This window comes from Giraffa tippelskirchi, chromosome 1, assembly GCF_054371585.1.
Source record: "Giraffa tippelskirchi isolate mGirTip1 chromosome 1, T2T-mGirTip1v1.2.pri, whole genome shotgun sequence".
Taxonomy (NCBI): Eukaryota; Metazoa; Chordata; class Mammalia; order Artiodactyla; family Giraffidae; genus Giraffa; species Giraffa tippelskirchi.
The window spans coordinates 194,130,588-194,151,737 of record NC_137275.1 but is presented as its reverse complement, the minus strand read 5'-3'; the positions used below and the strand labels follow the sequence as shown (position 1 = coordinate 194,151,737).

The following is a 21,150-nucleotide window of genomic DNA, read 5'->3' as shown; positions in this document are numbered from 1 at the left end:
AATGTATTCTTTTTAATCCAACAAGTAAGACCTTCCTCTAATTTTTCTCCTCCAGGGACAGAACTCTGCCTCTTTCTACTTTTCCTTATATTTCTATCCTTAGAGGTTCCCCTTGCCTCTGGCTCACAAAGATCATGAGGGGAGAATGTCATCAGTGTTCTGTAGCCCTGACACCTTGCACCCAACTCAGAGCTCCCATTAGAGCATTCAGAGGTAGCAGAGGATTGTGCCAGAGCAGTGTGACAAAGAACCCCAGGCTGGTCAGGTGCTTTCCTCCCACGATATTGCACCCAATCTGTCAACCCACACAGGCTTGGCAGGAAAAACTGAAACGTTTCACAGAGGAGCAGTCTAGCCAGTGCCCATCACCTCACATTAAGGATTACGTAAACCCAAGACTTGAGCCAGAGGTTGCATGAGTCAAGAGGGTCAGGAGCAATAGGTGAAGTTTAGAGGTTTCTGGAATACTGCCTTTGAAAATGCAACCATTCCAAGGCAATGTTCATGCAACTTGGAAGAAAATCTTAGAAAGTAATGGCCTTTTTAAAATTTCATTTTATTGTGGCTGCACCTCAAAGCATATGTGATCTTAGCTCTCCAACCCAGGATCGAACCCACGCCCCTGGCCTTGGAAGGCAGTGTCTTAACCACTGGTCCACCAGGGAAGTCCCAGGAATAGTCTTAACATAGTTGACATTTGTAGATTTTTTAAATAGATGATAGATAGATCGATAGGTGGATAAGTGGTGGGGGTTGGGGGGGATAATGGTAATTTGAAGAAATTAGATTCACAAAATAGATGTTGACTTTTACAAGCCAAATTTTGATAAGAGGACAAAGTGACTAAATGCCCCAGAACAAGCAAACAAATAGCAAACTAAACCATAAAATTAACATGAAAAAAAAATAATAAAGTCAACAAGTACTTACTATGAGTGGCACCAGACTTGTCACACAGCCCCCCTAGTTAGGTAAAGAATGCTGCATTCCCATGTAACAGAGTATGAGGCCTTAAGAAATTAAGGCTGGATTTGAACCCAAGTGTGACTATGGAACTCAAGCTTTTTAATCATAATGCAGCCACAATTCATATAGATAATTTATCAATATCCCAAGAAGCAGTTGCCTGAGATTTATGCTGAGTCATTGCCTATGATTTATTTGTATTGCATTTTGGAATTCTAAGTTACTCTTTGAGGTAGTTGCTCTAATATAGTCCTAATCCGTGTTCAGAGAAATGGATACAGAAAGGTTAGATCACTTGAAGAAACTCAAAACAGCAGCCGAAATTGGAGATGTATTAGTGACACCTTCACTTAGACACTTAGGGCTAAGAATATCAGAACACAAGATGACCTTCTTAAGGAAGTACAGAGAGCAGCCTTGTGCTAGCCCCCACCACTAGTAGTGTTAGTCGCTCAATTTTGTCTGATTCTTTGTGACCCAATGGACTGTAGCCCACCAGGCTCCTCTGTCCATGGGATTCTCCAGGCAAGAATACTGGAGTGGGTTGCCATGCCCTTCTCCAGGGGACCTTCTTGACCCAGGGATGAAACCCTAGTCTCCTGTGTTGCAGGCAGATTCTTTACCATCTGAGTCACTTCATGTGGGTTACCACTCGTAGAGACACCGTTTTATCTGTTAGTGTAAGATTCTAAAACAGTCGTTGAGCACTTCTGTGCCTGGCACTGTGCTGGGCACTTGGTACTCACCAGAGAACAAAAAACAGAGTATCTGGCTTCTCAGCTCAGAGTCCAGGGGGTAAAATAAAGATTTACCCAGTCCCAAGTCCAAATGACATCACATTCCCATTTTCGTTGCAGGCATTGGGACTTCAACATCCGTGGCAATATTTAAGGTGTCCCTGCCTTTCAGAAGGTACCACGCTGTTGCTTCCGTTACCAAATTAGACACAAGGCCACCCCTCTTGGGGCTTTAGTCAAACTGAAGCACTCCTGGCTTGGTCAGGGAGTTCTTTGCTGCCCAGGTTTATGCTGCCAATAATGAAACTGAGTTTGGTGCAAGCAAGACAGGCTGTTATTCAACTGCCAGAGAATAGAGAAGGGGAGCTCACATTCTAAAGGTACCTCCTTCCTAGAGGGAGAGCAGTCAGGGAATTCCCAGGACCAGGAGGCAGACAGGTCATCGGGCTCTAGGAAGGGGGTGGAGATTTCCAGGGGCAACCAGGGCATGCTCAGTCTTCCGCACTCCGTTGCACAGAGCACCAATTGCACCTAGCAGAGTACAAACCCCCGCTCTGGGTGATGAAGCCAAGGTAACCCTTGGATACCTCCAAGTTTCATCTTTGCAGGCACCTTCCTGTGGTCACATCAGAGCCAGCTCTGGGTGGTTGACCACTGTATATACATCTCTCCAAGCATATATCTCCCCCAGCACAGCTGTAGAGCATTTCTGCCAAACACCAGGAAACAAACACAAAGATAAACAAACACAGAGATAAATCAGGCAAATGTCCTTCAGCTCTCAGGTGTTGGTATGGAAACACAGGGATTAAATCAAAGCAAGGAAAGCGGTGACCCTCAGTCTGCTTTGTCCACTATCTGGTTTTGCTGTGGGCCTTTGTGGTATCCTGTTGAGAAAATACTACTAGCCTGTACAGCTAAAAACCACTTTCTATGCCTAGGGCCTGGGCTGCATAGCATGAAAGACACTTTGAGGAAGTTTGCATTAAAGGTGGGCAGAGATTTGGAAATAGATACACACACATTGGAGAAGGAAATGGCAACCCACTCCAGTATTCTTGCGTGGGAAATTTCCACTGAGAGAGGAGCATGGCGGGTTACAGCCCATGGGGTTATAAGAGTCAGACATAGCGACTAAACCACCACTACCACCACACTCTTATATACATATTAAATAAATGGAAAATAAAATAAGCAACCTAGATCACCAATCTAATCTGTTTTGGCAGTATAAAACCCTCCACCCAAGGTATATTATCAAACACTTCCTAAAACTTGCTATGTAATGCCAAGCCCTAGAACAAATTAAGGAACTTCACAGCAACTCCTGGAGGTCCTGTCAACATCACTTTGCCTGCTGGGAAATCTCATCTTTGATAAACCTATATGCTCTACGTCCAGCCAAAGATTAGGATCAAAGTCTCCTGGGGGAAGATTTCCGTTCTTGCTCCAGGTCTCAAAGCCAATCTGTGCCCCCCTCAGCAAGGCCAGTCCCCCAGGTAGAGCATGTGGGGCCAGAGCAGTTTGTATAAGGAAGGTGGAAAGAAAGGCCCTCCTGGCATAGTGATACTGAACCTTGATGGAGATACTGCAGCTGAGAAATGGAAGCCATGTTGGTTCAATCAGGGCCACAGTGGGAGAGAGAGACCAAGTGAGTGGAGCAGGCATGGTTAGGAGAAGAAAGAATATCACACTCATCATGGAGACATGAGCTGTGCTTAGCCACTCAGTCATGTCTGACTCTTTGCGACCCCACGGACTGTAGCCTGCCTGGCTCCTCTGTCCATGGAGTTGTCCAGGCAAGAATACTGGAGTGGGTTGCCATTCCCTTCTCCAGGGGAATCTTCCTGACCCGGGGATTGAATCTGAGTCTCCCACATTGCAGGCAGATTTTTTAGCATCTGAGCCACCAGGGAAGCCCCCCATGGAGACGTGACCTGCCCACAAATGCAGGAGTGCCCACTCATGTTATTTAAAGGGCAAAGTTGACTTAGAATCTGTCTAAGGTAGGAAGGCCATCATGCTGGCATAAGAAATGACCACCAGAACCTAAAACAAGTTTAAAAGTGACCCTAGCCTTTCTGGAATCTTAAGTATCTCTGTCATTTCTACTCTAATCTAATGTTAATAGCTAGAGTCTAAATCAGGCTTTCTTAATTGAAAGGGAATTCAATTTGTAGGTATACTACTATGTCTTTAGACATTCCCAAGGCCAAAAGGCCTTGGCCCACTGGCTAAACTCTATGAGTACATTAGGGCCTGAGGTTGGAAAGTCTTAACTCAGATTCCATCTCCTGTACTTCTAGTTATACAACCTGAGTCAGGGAATTTACTTATCTTTGCCATAGTTTCCTCATCTGTAAAAAGGGTGATCCCAACAGTCACCTCACAGGCCTCTATAGATCAAATGCAAAATGCTGTAAAGGTTTCATGCAGTATCTTGAACCCACTAAATATTATGTAAACTCAGGTGTACATAAAAGCAAAAATCAAAAGTAACAAGGGAGAAGTGTGTTTCCTGCAGGTAAGTCAGGAGGTGGGTCATGCAAAGGCAGAGTGGAAGCTCAAGGTTTCCAGGGGCCCAAGGCCCCTCTCGTTCACCACTTTGACATCACAAGGACAGGGCCTTTGTGTTCGTGACCCAGTTGGAACCATCCATACACCAGGCAGCAGGACAGAAGAGAGGCTAGAAGGCATAAAGAGGACCTGCCAGTCATCTCTTAAGGAGCATCCCCAAGTTGCCCGACTCAGGGCTCCACTTCTATTTACATTTCATTGACCAGAATCTAGTTAAAAGGGAAGCTTGCAATCGTCACCTTTATTTTGGGTGGCGATGTGTTCAGCTAAAATTCTATAGGAGATCCCCCCCCCCCCCACAAATAGATGCCATGAGGGAGGAGGGTGACTTCAGTTTTCAGGACTATGTTCTAGTTGTGTGGTTTAGAAACTGAATGAAAAGAAGAAATTAACTTAAAAGTTTCTGTCCATCTGTACTCCCTGGAACACCGACTGTGGATCTATAGTTGCTTGAACCACATGGAAATGCAAGATTAAAAAGACAAGGTAGGGGAACAAGCCCAAACACCAAGTATTCCTGGCTCAAGGATCTGCCCTCCAGCGGGGGCCCAATCCAAGATCATCCCCTTAGGACAAACAGCCGCTAAGGTTAAGTAGAGAAGTTAAAAGCGCTGTGCTCTAAATTGCTTAGAAGTACTCATACACCACACCCACAACATTGTTACCCATTCAGGGAGCAGGTATGTCCTCAGAATTCAGTCTTGGTACTTTGTGTACTATGGTATCTTTCAATCTGAATTGCTAAATAGATGGAGGAAAAAACAAAGGGCTAAGAAGTAATTATGGGCCACCTATTATAGCATGTAGGACTCCAATTTTAAAAGAAGCAGATAACAGGTATTTTAAGGGTCATTTTTCAGGCACCAATTAACACCCATGAACACCTCCTTTGTTTCTGTTGGAAATCCCCAACCGGGAGATACTGTTCTTCTGAACAACGCTGAAAAGCCAAAGCATGTACTATAGTGGGGGTAAAACAATCCCATTACATGTCCAGAGGTGCCCACTCTACCCCTCACTCAACCCCTACACTGCCACCCCCACCCCTCTCCTCTTGCATTAACCCGATAAAGGTCAGCTCCATCCTGCACCGAGCTGCTCAAGGAAGTCTCCAGTTCTGCCACTAGGTGGCAGGAGTAATCAGCACCTAGAAGCAGAAGCTCTTGGAGCCAGAAAATGATAGGAGTTGGAAAGGAACCATGAGAACACCAAGTCGAAATTGTCGTGTAGATGGGTGGACGGAGTGGTAGAAAGATGTGACCTGCCCGGTGTCACCTGTGTCTTTAGGGACCCAAAGGACCAACCCCCCTCAGTTACCTAGGTCCTGTTTTTCCAACTCCTGTTGGGTTTTATTTTTAGCTTTTTATTAAGCAAATTTTCAGCACTCATGAAAGTTATGAGTAAGGAGCTGGGCTAAAGTAAGGTGTAAGCATTTGTAACACCAGAAAAAGCAGTTTGGCCACAAGACTTCTATGCATAAATCAGGTGGTGCTGGAAGTTAGACTTTATTCACATTCATACAGTCCTGTGTTTCAATAGAGGATTCCCAGATGGCTCAGAGGCGAAGAATCCGCCTTCCAAGCAGGAGCTGCAGGTTTGGAACATACATTACAAGTTGGAATTGTACTTTTTTTCCCCAGATCTGTGGGGCCAGCCAGAGATCTAAAGATAAAATGAAACTCACAGAGGGACTTGCCTGGTGGTGCAGTGGGGCATCCTACATGACGCACTTCAAGGCTAAAAATAATAATCAAACTCATACACTTGTTTCTTTTTCAAATCAAGGTCATAACAGACAGGGCTAGCAGGAAACATTTCTTGAAAAGATAAAAGCACCTATCTGACACTCTTTATCTGCGGCCTTACTTGGAATGAAGTGCCATCTAAAAAGGCTAGTTGGGGAAGAGATGGGAGAAAGATTGGACCCATCCCAAAAAGGTAAAGGAAAAATGAGCCAAGCGTTTGTCACACGTGGGAAAAGCAGCTAGGGGTCAAGACACACCTCCAAGAGCAAACCCTACTCAGTTTGTAAAAGAAAAATCAGAAAAAGTTAAAGCCAAATTGGTCTCACAGAAGAAGGCATTTTTTATCATGCTCATTACTACCAGAGAATGCTTTAAACCAAACAAAACACATTTTAACATCTCACAAATCCAGCGTCTAAGAATAAAATTATCCAGCCCACAGTTAACTATATTTTGTTTCATTTTATAATTTGAAAGTCTGTGTGAAGTGTTGAAAAGGAGGTTGGAAAGCTGCACTCTCATCTTAGCTCTGCTTGTTGGAAGGCTACATAGCCTAGTCCCAGCAACCTTCTTCCTTCTGTCTTCTTCAAGTTGGACCACATCAATCTTTTCCATCATAACAACATCAACAAAAATCATGCATGTCTCAAATATAAGTAATGACTTTCAGTACAACACATGCATTTTTCAGATCATCATCTTTCGTAGTTGAACTATGCTTTATCTTTAAATCTTGCTTAGAAGGAACTGCTAATATTTTATAGGATGTTTTGCAGGATAGAAAGCATATGGCAAACACAAGGCAGGAGAGCTTAATCAGGGCCTGGAGAAGTGCACATAGTTCTATTTGGCTGGGTGTTCCTTCACGGTGCCTGCAAGGGGAGCAGAGTAAGATGATTGACAGGATCGAGCAACCCTGAACTGTGCCGAGGAGTGTGCAGTTGACTCCAGAGGCTAGGAGTCTCATTTTATTATGTAGAAAGAGTAGCATAGAAGGAATTTATACACAGATCTGAAGGAAAGAAAGATTACAAGCAGAGAAACTGATCAGGAACATGTATAATCAAAGAAGTGGAAAAATGCAAAACATTTAAGCTTTTGTTAATCTTATACTTAGAGCATTCATATCTTTCAGGAAAAAAATATGTGAAATATAAGTCATCTAAATTTTCAACTGAAACATATTTTTGGTACCAGGAACCATATGTACCATTAGATTATATTAGAAAACAAAAGGATTTAGAGAACTCCCTGGCTGTCCAGTAGTTAGGACTCTGTGCTTCCATTGCAAGGGGCTTGGGTTCAGTCCCTGGTCAGGGAACTAAGATTTCACAGCCAAAAAAAAAGGAAAGAAAGCAAAAGGATTTACATTTCTAGATTGAGATAATCTTTTTCCTTATGTGGCTTTTACAGACAGTAAATTTTCCAATTTTTTAATAATCATCGTATTTCTTTAAGTACTAAGATTCATTGTTTCTTTCTTTAATCAGCTGACTCATCTAAACACTTCGTCCTTGTTGTCGCATCTCTCTAAAGTCTTTGGGTATCATTCATTGAAAGAACATTTGCTTTTTGGCTCTGAAATTTTATTTTTGCAATCCTGTACTGTTTCTTAGAGTGATGAAGATGGCTTTGAAAACCAGAACACGTCAGGAAATGACCACTCACTAAGGAATAGAGTTGTGCAAAACAGAGAGCATGAAAATGGCAAACAGGTATGACTGGAAAACCGTGAGTGAATCTGTCACCATGGAAACTGCTGTGCAACAGCTATGGGGACTGAAAGTCTGGCACACAGAGGAACGAGTTAAATGGTGATTAGAGTGGATATGGCAGGGTCATGAGGAAAACACATATGCACAAACAAAGATTTTTGTGTTTATACACCTGTCCTCTCCGATGGAGAGAGTACCCAGGCTTGCTCTGACACTTCATGATTGCACATTCCAAATTCCATCCCAAGACAGAAAGCACTGGCTTCAACAAAAACATCTCAATTTTAAAGTACATGAGGCAGACAAGAGGAAGGTTCTAAGACACGGCTCTAAAACTGTGTTTGTGACACCCTAGGGCTCCTTAGTGACATCTAACTGTACACAGCAAGTTGAGGTGCTCTGTGACAAAACCTCTTATTTCTTTTATGTACTGAATTCTGGGTAGGATCTTATTTTTTTGTTTGCCTGAAAATATCTGTATTATGTCTTCACTTTTGAAGGATATTTTCACTGATTATAGACTTTTTAATTAAATTTTTATGAAGTATAGTTGATGTACAGTATTATATAAGCTATAGGTGAAAGGATCTCATTCGAAAAAAACCTTCTGCTGCTAAAAAGGGAGAAAATTACCCATGTATATCATCCTTTAAAAAGTAATTTTGTTTGGGTGCCATATTTTAGGGGGAGTTTGCTCATGATAAATGAATAACTTATTTGAAGTAGAAAATTTGAAATATTATTGCAGCAAAATTTGGAAGACAAATAACGAACTGTAATTCCAGAAAAAAAAAATCAGTGTCTAATATATTGGAATATAGCTTGTTTCAATCCAAGTTACATATACATCGACGTGCATGTCAGGTATATTGGGATTGTGCTTTCATATTATTTGGTAATTGTCTATTTCACTTAATATATTCTAAAGTATTCATAACGGTAAGTGTTCTTCAACCAAAAAAAAAAAGAGAGAGAGAGAAGACAATACTTCTTTTCAGACAAAAGCCTGCACATGGATGATTATACAAGCTTGATTTATAGTCTCCAAAACCTAGAAGCAACCAAAATATCCTTCAGTAGGTGAATGGATAAATGAATGGTGGTCCATCCAGACAATGAAATATTATTCAGCAGTAAAAACAAATTAGCTACCAAGACATGAAAAGAAATGGGGGACCATTACATGTGTATTTCTAAGTAATGAAGCAATCTGAAAAGACTCCATACTGTGTAGTTCCAACTATATGATATTCTGGAAAAGGCAAACTGTGGGAACAGTAAAAAGATCACTGGCTGCCAAGATGGGAGGGAGGGAAGGACGAATAGCCACAGGGGATTCTTAGGATGGTGAAAATACTCTGTATGATATTATAATGGTTGATACCTGTTATTAAACATTTGACCAAGCTCATAGAACGTACAACATCAAGAGTGAGCCCTGATGTGAACTATAGACTTCATGGGTCCATCAGTTGTAACAAATGTTCCACTTTGGTGGAGAAGTCAGTAATAGGAAAGGGGGCATGAGGTAGGGGGCAAAAATATATGAGAAAACTGTACCTTCCTCTCAATTTTGCTATGAATCTAAATAAATATGCTCTTAAGTCTTGGTTTAAAAATTGTTTCAGAAAAAAAGTCAAAAACAAAAATTAAGTATTATTGTAAACAGAAATATGAAGACTGAGGAGTAGCTACTGGTTTGGTCACAGTGGTCCTTAGGTGACCTTGGCAGTGACTTTAGCAGAAGCCATCTCAGTAAAAGTTTGGTCACAGTGGATTGAGAAGTGAACAGGATACGGAGTGTCTCTGAACGTAAGGACAGTTCTTTCAAGTGGTTTGACTGTGAAGGGAAGGAGGGAAGGTAGATGTCTCATGACTGTGGGGTCAGGAAGGTTTTGTAGTGTTGTTTTGTTTTGTTTTGTTTCAAAGATGAAAAGAGGTTGGAAAAACCAAAAGAGAAAACAAAGAAATGCTAGACATTCCATATGGTAGGTAACTTGGGACAATTTTGCTCAAAGAAAATAATGATGAAGATCATTTAAGTGAAAATTTTACCAAACTTTTTCTCTTGGCCAAGCTTGGTGTTAGGTGGGAGAAAATGAGAAGGGCTTCTCTGAACCCCTGACCTTTGCAACTGCAGCCTGGACTCAGCTGGTCTCTATTACAACCATCCTTGTGCCTGAGGCCCAGCCCACGACATGGAAGCAGCCTAAATCAGGAGCATAATGGGAGTTTGGCCTCAAAGGACAAGATAATCTTTGAGGATCCTTTCAGAGACATGCTAATAACTAATTTCCATGGGTTTTGTTGTTGTTGTTAGAGAGAAATGAAAGCCTCATGGGATCTGACAACAAACTAAGTCTGAGATTTGGCAGTATACCTCTTGAGCATGTTCAAAACTGCTTAACAGCTGCCTACTCCCTCCCAACTTTCCTTTGCCTTTGCTTAAAATAGCTGGACCTGTTTGAGACATTATCACAGAATGATGGAAGGTAGGAAATCCTTCCCACCATCACAAGAATAGAATGGGTCATGGATGCTTAAGAGTACAACAGTACTTGTAAAGACTATCCATAAAAGATAGCCCAGTTTGGAACTTCCCAGCAGGACAGTCCAGTGGTTAAGGTTCTATGCTTCCAATGCAGGGGGCATGGGTTCCATCCCTAGTTGGGAAACTAAGATCCTACATGCTGCACCGCCCCCCCACCAAAGAAAAAGATAGTGCAGGTACAAAAAAGAAAAGGTGAAAGTTGCTCGGTCGTGTCTGACTCTTTGTGACCCATGGACTGTAGCCCACCAGGCGCCTCTGTCCATGGAAATCTCCAGGAAAGAATACTGGAGTTGGATAGTCATTCCCTTCTCCAGGGGACCTTCCTGATCCAGGAATTGAATCCAGGTCTCCTGCGTTGCAGGCAGATTCTTTACTGTCTGAGCCACCAGGGAAGCCCAGGCATATACATCACTTAATAACTAGAGCAAGGGCTAGTTGAGTGAGGACGTATTTCCCCTTAACCCAATTGATAGAAGAACCCTAGTTCCCAAGGGTAGTTTAACAGCTTTGGAAGATGCTGAGCTACTGTTCATATGAGAAGACCAAGCCTTGGGCTGCCAGGAAAATAAAAACAGCCTTAGTCTCAGTTCTCTGGAAACTGGGGCTGACAGAATATAAAGGGAGATTTATGTAGCCTCTGGTATTAACTTCATTTAGCACTTGTCTGAAAACAGAGTGGGAATTGAATGATTACAGTAGAGATAGGAACTAAAAGCAGAGTTATTAGCCCATTGGCTGAAGAAATGGAGAAAATACCAATGGCTCCTTTTAAGTAAAGGGAGAGATGAATGAACCTAGATTTTTTTGTGACAAGGGGAAAAATCTCTGAGCAGTTGATAATTGGAGACATCATCTTGCATAATAATTTTAAAGTAATTTAAATAATTTGGAAAAATTTCCTTGCCAAAATTCTGAGCAAAAGAGATCAGAGTCCATTATGCTCAGCATTCTCATCATTCCATCTCTGTCCCCATGTTTGATTTCCAGGTGGAAGAGCACATCACTATCGAGCAGGATTCTCTAAGAAAGGATGAAGAAGAGGAGGATGATCAAGAAACACATCGAAAAGGGTACAGGTTCAGACCATAGAAATATTCTTGGGCTTCCCTGGTGGCTCAGACAGTAAAGAATCCACCTGCAATTCGGGAGACCTGGATTCGATCTCTGGGCTGGGAAGATCCCCTGGAAGAGGGCATGGCAACCCACACTAGTATTCTTGCCTGGAGAATCCCCAGGAACAGAGGAGCCTGGCAGGTTACTGTCCATGGAGTAAGTGACTAAGCACAGCACAGCACCTCCTAAGCAAAGTGGTTTTGCCACTTTTTTATTCTCATCTAATTTTTAACATTAATTATGATTTATCAGAGATAGTCACCACCAATCTCCCCTCCCTACTACCCACCTAACTGCACTTTCAGAAAAATTACTGAAACTCTAGTATAATCATTGTGGTAAATTCAAATTGCTGATGTCCTAGGAACCCAATATCCAGGACAATCTTCTAATTAAAGCTGTAAATTGCCAACTAATTGCTCCAGTCCATGCAAAAGTAGTTAATTCATCTTCTCAATGTTCAATCAATGAGCAATTGATTTCTCAAAACCCAATTCACTTTAAGTCCCAACAAATTTGCTCTTACCTCGTGGTATCATGAAAATATTCCAAGTCCTTATCACTCATTAGCAGGAGAGGCAAATTATTATTTTTATTTTTTGGATCAGAAAAATGAAGCTCAGACTTGGCCAAGGGTTTGTCAGCAGGAAAAAAGCTAATTTAAATTTCAGTTTCTGATTCCTAGTCCAAGACTGTCTCTATCATAACACTAAAGTATTTGTAAATTTTCTAAATTCCTATTTAAATGTAGTGTAAATTCCTGAGTCTCTGAGGAACCTTTTTTGTATCAGAAGATAGAGCTTGTCAAAATTCAGATTGAAAGCTCTTGTCACATATACATCATAAAGAATTTTTACCACCATGAGGACCTGCTGTATAGCACAGGGAGCTCTACTCAGTGCTCTGTGGTGACCTAAATGGGAAGGAAATCCAAAAAAGAGTGGTTATATATATACAGATAGGTGATTCACTTTCCTGTACAGCAGAAACTAACACAGCATTGTAAAGCAGCTTATACTCCAATACAAATTTTCTTTTTACAAAGAATTGTTACCACGTTGGAAAGCTGAACTTGGTTTCATCCTCATTTTAGTTCAAGAATCTCTGACTCTTGGGGCCAAGAGATTCTCTTGGGTGGTCAGAGGTACTCAGGTTTCATCAGTGTTAATGGATGGAAAAACAACCACCAAGAGATTTGGAGTCACTCAGCCTAGATAACCAACTGGCCAAAGCTACTATTTCCAGCCACTTCCTTTTTTTGCAGTGTCAGGTTGCTGTAATGGACTATACACACTCCCTGCAATTAAACAATCTGATAAATCTGACCTAGAGTAGATGGATGTGCTCTACTGAATATTGCTGTCTGACACCGCTGCTTTATAACGCTATATCCACAACTGAGGTCAAGGTATCAGCAGCCTGTCCTAAATTAGACCATGAAAAAATTTAGTCTTTATTGTACTTATATTCCCTCAACATGTTCTAGAACAATGTCACTAATTCTCAGTACACCTATTCATACACATACATAAGACAAAATTTTCATGAAATAATGCCTGTCATCACTATGTGTGATATACTCTGAGATGTCCTATTCTTTTGTTTAAGGACCGTTATCACGCACTGTAGGACAAACTTCACAACTCACGAATGGGTCCCAACCCACAGCTGTAGTGTTCCAGAAAAGCAATAAGAACTCCCATCTCATTTATCTAAGAATTCAACAAAGGCCTGTCAAGCACTCAGTGTCCAAGCTGCTGATGTTGGGCTCAGACATCTATTCTCCATGAAGTTACAGTCAGTCAAGGCTTCATAACAAAACATAATCAAAGGAGGTAGTAGGAATAGGTTGCAGAAGACTACCTCTGTCTGAGGAAATGCAAGAAGGCTTTATGGAAGCAAAGGGCTTGAGCAGTGCCCTGAACCGTGAAGGGGGCTGTGACATGGACATGTGGGCATGACTGCTGGAGGGAGGGGAACTGGAGAATGTTTGCTAAGGGGATGGGAGGTCCCAGATGGGGGCTGAGTCCTTTGAGATCCTGGAGATTGTGGATCTTCTATACGGGAGAAAGAGTTATTTTAGAAATCCTGTCCAATGGCCTGAAAGTGGTCATGAGTAAATGTGCAAATAAATTCCTTCCATTTAGCCTCAAGTAGGAGAGGAGAGGCCTGTGTTGGGAGGCACAATGAGGAAAGAGGTGTATGCAGGGAAGCCAGGGTTCAAAGCAAGCACAGGGGGACTGGGAACACCCGGGAGAAGAAGTTGTTTTGGGTACCACCCTGTGATCTCTCCAGACTCCCTTACTGGTGTACACCATCTTCCTTGGAAGAAATGATCAGATGCACATATGGCTTGCACACTCCACAGCACCCTGTAACAAAGCTCTAGGCAGAAACAAAGACATCAACAATTCCAGAACCTCCTGAGAAAGCTATATCACAACCCATTGGTTGACAGCCCTCAAATCCCCAAAATCCTACTTCACTTTTCAAGCATCTTGTGAAGACAGTCACCCTTCCACTAGAGAGGGGGTGATCTAGCCTAGTGAGAACAGTCTCATCCTATGATTCATTCTCAGCTTTTGGTTGGTTATCCTGTCCCCTACTTTATTTCTGGGAGCACATTTTCTGCATCTCCATAATCCCTCAGGGCTTGGCACATCCATTCAGCAAAGACTGAACCAAACCATGGCTGATTTTGGTCTAAAATGAAATGAGTTTCTTGTTTTTATTTTGTAGGACACATACCTCATGAATTTGTTTGCCTGATGAATTACAAAGCCTCATCTACTATAGCTTTAGCGTGGATGTGGTGTTTACATCTGCCTACTTCTTGCCTTTGTGTTGTTACAGGTGCCTGGAAAGGATGTGTGGGAGGATGTCTGATTTTTGTAGGGAACACAAAACAACCCTTCGGTACATCATCTGGGGCATTTTAATAGCAGGTAAATAGCAAAAAGGGATGGGATACTAATGTCTCTTTTTCCAGGTTTTCTCAAATATCAGTTTTCTGTAGAAAACAAGTAAGTCTTCCCTTCCCTGAATCATCTCTGAGTCATCCAGAGAGGAGAGAATTTTACCAGAAAGCCCCTGAGTGGTGGGACTCGGCTTAAAATGCCCATGTAGCTAGCTGTTCTGCGTGCTGAATCACTTCAGTTGTGTCCGACTCTTGCAATGCTATAGACTGTAGCCTGCCAGGCTCCTCTGTCCATGGGATTCTCCAGGCAAGAATTCTGGAGAGGGTTGCCATGCCCTCCTCCAGGGCATCTTCCCAACCCAGGGATCGAAGCCAGATCTCTTGCACTGTAGGCAGATGCTTTGCCACTGAGCCACCAGGGGGAAGCCCCACGTCCTGTTTATGCAGCCAGCAGCTGATTTTTTAGATCACCTACTCTCATGGTCTTTGTTATTGTGGTATGGATTTGAGGGTTGGATAATGCAAATTCAGGTAACTGGAAAAATGGTGATAATCACAAAGCAGCAACCTAATTGAAGGGGTGATATAACCGATCAATTAATGCTTTATATGAACACAGAACGAGGAGGAGCCTAAGGTCACGAAACCCTCTCCTCCTACCTGAAAACAGGACCAGGGTGTCTTCACAGATAAATAGGTGTTCTGCTTTGACTCCCTCCAAACAAAGGGCTCCAGGGCCCATTTCAAAGAACATTCCTGTCTAAAATGTGATCCCTCCCACCCAAGTCCATGGACATTAGTCCAAGATGGCTGACCCCAAGAAGTCAGTGGTTTTCCGGTCTCACACTGCCAGAACAGGGAGCATCAGGGTTGAAAGCATGCTTGCTTGCTTTCTACCAGCCCAAATAGTATTTTGCAGACCATACTCAAAACCACACAGCTATGCCATTGTAGTACAAAGTAAGCAGATGGTGTGGCCATGTGCCAAGGCGACTTTATTTGTAGACTACAAATACAAATATACAAATACAACTGTACTTGCCACCTACAAAAACAAGTGGCAGGCCAAATTTAACTTGCAAACAAAGCCGTGTTTGCCAACTTTTAATGGAAAACCTTGTGTTCTTATCCCAGAATCTCCTCTTCTAAAGCTATCAGCCTGGTCATCACCCACCTCTTTCCTTTAGAGATTCTGTAGCATGTCGGTGTTGTGGCACTCAGAGATTTTCCTATGCAAGTTTAGGCCAAATCTGGGCCACAAACCAGGAGACTCAATAATTTTTGCCAGTGGTTGCTTTGGTGCCTGGCCTTTCTCTGTAGAAGCTCGTCTGCTGAGTCTGGGTATCAGAAAAAGTAGTCAGTACTAAGCGAGAGGCTTCCCTGGAGGCTCAGATGGTAAAGAATCTGCCTGCAGCGCATAAGACCTGGGCTCAATCAATAGGTTGGGAAGATCCCCTGGAGAAGGGCATGGCAGCCCACTCCAGTATTCTTGCCTGGAGAATTCCATGGACAGAAAAGCTGGGGAGCTATAATCTATAGTGTTGCACAGAATTGGACTTAGCACTAAAGTGACTTAGCATGCACGCACTAAGCAAAAGCCCCAATGATCAAGATTCAGGAATTCAGAAGTTTCCTTAATAAAAAAAAACCTGACACCCTGTCCTTCTAGCATTCTTGGAGAGACTATTTAAAAAAAAAAAGGAATTTAACCCAAAATACAATTCTTATCATCAGAAGGGCCAATAGCTATGTCAAGAGCATCCCTGTGTTCAACGGTTTCCTGGTGGGCCCTGCCCTTGGCTGAGCCAGATCAGTGCTGGAGGCTAGTCTCCAGCTGTCTGGTGATGTTCACTGTCTGTGTTTGCTTCCTACACAGGTTACCTGGCCCTGGTGATCGCAGCCTGTGTGATGAACTTTCACAGAGCCCTTCCTCTTTTCGTGATCACCGTGGTTGCCATCTTCTTTGTGGTCTGGGATCACTTCATGGCCAAATATGAGTCTCAGATAGCCAGGTTCCTGTCTCCAGGCCAAAGGCTACTGCACAGCCATTGGTTCTGGCTGAAGTGGTAAATGCACTCAGTTCTTTTATTGTTGTTGAGAGGGATGTTAGTCTTTTCCAACACTGTTCCATAGATTCATTCTGAAATTTCTTCCTCACTGATGGGATATTGAAGCTAGAAACAACCCAGGGAACAATCCATTAAAAATTTTTTTTAAACCTTCATTTACAAGCGGGACATGAAGGCCTAGATCAGGCAGTGATTCATGCAAGATGTGCTCAAATGCCCCTACAAACTGCCTTCATTTCAAGTGCCACTAAATGATAAAATGTTGTCCAAAAGTTGGAATGGTTCTGACTTGAAGGGGTAACTTCCTCTCTGGGCATGAAGCTGGCTTCTTTTGGAAGAAAGATATGAGTTAGTAAAATCAACTGTCTCTGATAGGACCCCTGTCCTGCAGGTGACTGTTCAGGGCTTTTCTTTCAGCCTGTCTCTTTGGAAGCCCCCCTGTCTCCAGGTGGCCCTACAGGGTAGGACCCAGAACTCATTCTCCCCAGTATGGCCAACATAGGATCTACCAAGAAAGTTCACACATTCTTGGCCTAATGACCAGTGTTGTACAATCCCAATAAAGCATCCTCTCCAGCTCTGCCATCTACTGAATCACTCCCGTTGTGCCCACTGGGTTCTCCAGGGAGTCAGAACCAGGTCTAAAGTCCAACTTAGCTCTCCGAGGCTTGGGTGGGTCCCCCAATGCAGAGGACACATTTCAAGTTCTTCCTTGAAAGGAAGAAGATAATGCTTCACCCATCTCCCTAAATGGAGGAGAGAATTCCCAGCAGCTCTCAGGAAGAAATCACCAGACTTCCTCTCCAGGCATCCTTTCTCCTCTCTGACCCCTTTCTGAATACTGCACCAGCAAAGAGTCCAAGAGTTGTGGAGTACTGGGGATACATTGCTTCATTTTTTGACTATGTGCCTTTCTAGCTACACCCAAAGAGAGTCTCTTGCAATTTCTAAAAGCGTAATTTCCAAGTGCCAGGATGTGTTACTCGATATGTTGTGTTTGTATATTTAAGCCTGATTAAGATTTCCAAGTTAGCACAACAAATGATGCCAAAGCCTCCTTCCTGGTTTTCTTAGGGTGATATGGGGCTGCCTGATCCTGGGAGTTATTCTCTGGCTGGTCTTTGACACTGCCAAACTGGGCCAACAGCAGCTGGTGTCTTTTGGAGGACTCATAATGTACACTTCCCTGACATTTCTATTTTCCAAGCACCCAACCAAAGTAAGTATGAAATCACTTTTTTCCTCCTTTTTTCCCCTCATGTGTAAATTGCTCAAAGTAATGAGTATGAAAGAATTGAACTGCTATTCCATATTTTTCTTACCTTGGTATGATATTTTAAATGGCTAAGGTGCCCTTTCTATTACTCTACATTTTTCATTCTCAGTAATTTTCCAGTTGTTCAACCAGTGAGATATTCTCTTCTGTCAAGTCTGATTTCCACTTCTGTACCCCCATCCCCCCATTAAACACACATACAAAGAAAACTCATCCATTTTGATCCAAATCTATTCAGGCCAATAAATAAAAATATTCTACCATTGGATTCTGCAGTTTATCAAGTTTCTATTTGCCGTTGAGGCTATTTTACTCCAAAAATTTGTCCTTAGCAGTTTTGTTTACATTGAATTCAATTCTCATCCTTGTTTTATCATCCTGGAACCCACTAAATTGGCAAGAATTTTGAGATATTGAAACTTTCACATATGATTCATAACAGCAAACTTTACTAGCTGAAAGTTTGAAGACTTTACTGGCTGAGTGATTGATCCAATAAAAGAGCATTAATCAAAGACCAAAGCCACTTGATAAGATCCAAATTGCTTTCCCTGTTTAGATGAACATCTCCACTGTTTTCTGTGCCTCTAATCCCATAGTTCTTTGCAGGGCACTCATCTTTGCACCAAAAATGAAAGCACTTGATTGTCCATTTACCTGCTGCACTCCCTTGGACTGCATTAGAGTTAATTGGTTCCTTTTACAGTGAAATGAGAGCCCCTCCACAGGGTAGAATTTCACTTAATTCACTTACAGATTGTCAGATCAACAAACCTTGGACACATAGAGAAGTCATGTTCAGCCTTTCCATTTTCCAGATGGGAAAATAATTATATGTATTTAATATTTACCACATGACCAGAAAGACCAGATCCTTCCTCCTTTAATGATTCTACTAAAACTACTCTTCGTGTCTAAGTGATTTTATCATGACAAAATGGTTACATACGTTTCCAAGACTGAAGGCTTAAACTCAGGTTTAAGAAGTAGTAGTACAATTCTGAGATTTTTAGTATAATTCTAAGGAGGGAGGGATCCTTTGCTCACAACTGCTTTGGCCTCTGAAAGAAGGTGGGTCACAGCCATATCTGAGAAGCTTCCAAGAAAATAGTGATCCTCTGGTAATTTATGCTGAGTTCAGCATTCATTTTCTAATAAGATGTCGCTTCTTCTTTCTGTATAGGTTTACTGGAGGCCTGTCTTTTGGGGAATTGGGTTACAGTTTCTTCTTGGGCTTTTGATACTAAGGACAGAACCTGGATTTATGGCTTTTGATTGGTTGGGCAAACAAGTTCAGGTAAGTTCAGTTCAAAGGACTACCTTGTTTTTTATAGTGCTTTTAACATTTGAATATAATCCTTAAGATATGTCAGAAATAAATTTATTTATCTGTATTCAGTTCAGTTCAGTCACTCAGTCATGTCTGACTCTTTGCGACCTCATGGACTGCAGCACACCAGGCCTCCCTGTCCATCACCAACTCCCAGAGTTTACCCAAACTCATGTCCATTGAGTCGGTGATGCCATCCAACCATCTCATCCTCTGTTGTCCCCTTCTCCTCCTACCTTCAATCTTTCCCAGCATCAGGGTCTTTTAAAATGAGTCAGCTCTTTGCATCAGGTGGCCAAAGTATTGGAGTTTCAGCTTCAACATCAGTCCTTCCAATGAACACCCAGGACTGATCTCCTTTAGGATGGACTGGTTGGATCTTTCAGTCCAAGGGACTCTCAAGAGTCTTCTCCAACACCACAGTTCAAAAGCATCAATTCTTCTGTGCTCAGCTTTCTTTATAGTCCAACTCTCACATCCATACATGACTACTGGAAAAACCATAGCCTTGACTAGACAGACCTTTGTTGGCAAACTAATGTTTCTGCTTTTTAATATGCTGTCTAGGTCAGTCATAACTTTCCTTCCAAGGAGTAAGCGTCTTTTAATTTCATGGCTGCAGTCACCATCTGCAGTGATTTTGTAGCCCCCCAAAAATAAAGTCAGCTACTGTTTCCCCATCTATTTGTCATGAAGTGATGGGACCAGATGCCATGATCTTAGTTTTCTGAATGTTGAGTTTTAAGCCAACTTTTTCACTCTCCTCTTTCACTTTCAAGAGGTTCTTTAGTTCTTCACTTTCTGCCATAAGGTTGGTGTCATCTGCATATCTGAGGTTACTGATATTTCTCCCAGCAATCTTGATGCCAGCTTGTGCTTCACCCAGCCCAGCATTTCTCATGATGTACTCTGCATATAAGTTAAATAAGCAGGGCGACAATATACAGCCTTGACGTACTCCTTTTTCTACTCGGTTGACTCAAAGTTTAATTCCATGGCATGAGTTAGACAAATAATTTTGTTTATGTGGAATATGTTAATCTTCCAAGTTCATTATTATTTTGGTTGTCCCTTACCCATATCATGGGCTTCCCTGCAGGAGACCTGGGTTGGATCCCTGGGCTGGGAAGATCCCCTGGAGGAGGGCATGGCAACCCACTCCATTGTTCTAGTCTGGAGAATCCCCATGGACAAAGGAGTCCTGGCAGGCTACAGTTCATGGGGTCACAAAGAGTTGGACACAACTGAATGACAAAGTACCCATGACATCACTTCTCAATCTCATTTGATCCCAGTAGTAACTTGTACCTCCCGTGCACCATCTATGTCTTCTGGAGCAAATTATCATACCCAGCTTATTTTTTTAGCATCCTAGAGTCAGAGTGAATGTCAGAAATGCCAGGAAATCTGTACGCAGCTACAGTCCTAAAATATACTTCCCGGCCATCTACTGGAGAGGGAAGGTTGAGAAAATTAACTCTCCAAGTCTCTCCGCAAGTTTTCTGGGTCCTCACCCTCTGCAGAGCCTGGTTGGTCTTGTGGATGGTAACTACTGTTTCAGTGTTTGTAATGATCTGCTCTTCCTTTTTGTAATTCAGACGTTCCTGGGGTACACTGATGCTGGTGCTTCATTCGTCTTTGGTGAGAAATATACAGACCACTTTTTTGCATTCAAGGTAAAACCAAACATTTTTCTTCTTTGTAGACATTTCCTTTTCAGTGACTTCTCCATCTGCAGATGTTCAGATAGACCCTAACTGACCAGAACCCAGGCATGTCACAGGGGCACAGCACAGCACCATCCTTTCTCCTTTACAATTTACCTGAAGTCAATGGGCTGAAAACATATTATTTTGTTATTATAACATTAAGGAAGACTTCCCTAGTGGTCCAATGGCTAAGACACTGAGCTCCCAATGCAGGGGGCCCGGGTTCAATGGTCAGGGAGCTAGATCCACATGTCACAACTAAGATTATGCATGCCACAATGAAGATCAAATATCCTGCCTGCCACAGCTAAGCCACAATGCAGCCAAATAAATAAATAATTTTTTTAAACATTAAAGAGAACACGTAGAGGATATCAGAAATATCGAAACATAGGCAGATCTCAGAGATGTTGCAAGTTCAGTTCCAGACCACCACAGTAAAGTG

The 21,150-nt window shown here is 42.3% G+C and overlaps 1 protein-coding gene across 5 annotated transcripts in view; it reads left to right on the top strand.

Annotated features, from left to right (window-relative positions):
• SLC28A3 (solute carrier family 28 member 3) overlaps window positions 1-21,150 on the top strand; it is a 60,830-nt gene that overhangs the window by 18,964 nt on the left and 20,716 nt on the right. Inside the window, exons 1-9 of one of the 5 annotated variants that reach the window (XM_081521093.1) lie at window positions 4,361-4,766; window positions 6,066-6,218; window positions 7,642-7,740; window positions 11,279-11,361; window positions 14,258-14,349; window positions 16,198-16,387; window positions 17,465-17,609; window positions 18,850-18,963; window positions 20,595-20,672. In XM_081521093.1, coding sequence (XP_081377219.1) covers window positions 14,271-14,349; window positions 16,198-16,387; window positions 17,465-17,609; window positions 18,850-18,963; window positions 20,595-20,672 — 606 coding nt within the window. In that variant the 5' untranslated portion in view covers window positions 4,361-4,766; window positions 6,066-6,218; window positions 7,642-7,740; window positions 11,279-11,361; window positions 14,258-14,270. Of the gene's footprint in view, window positions 1-4,360; window positions 4,767-6,065; window positions 6,219-7,641; window positions 7,741-11,278; window positions 11,561-14,257; window positions 14,350-16,197; window positions 16,388-17,464; window positions 17,610-18,849; window positions 18,964-20,594; window positions 20,673-21,150 lie in introns of those variants that run through there. The other 4 variants (XM_081521071.1, XM_081521082.1, XM_081521096.1 and 1 more) reach the window with 4 other exon arrangements.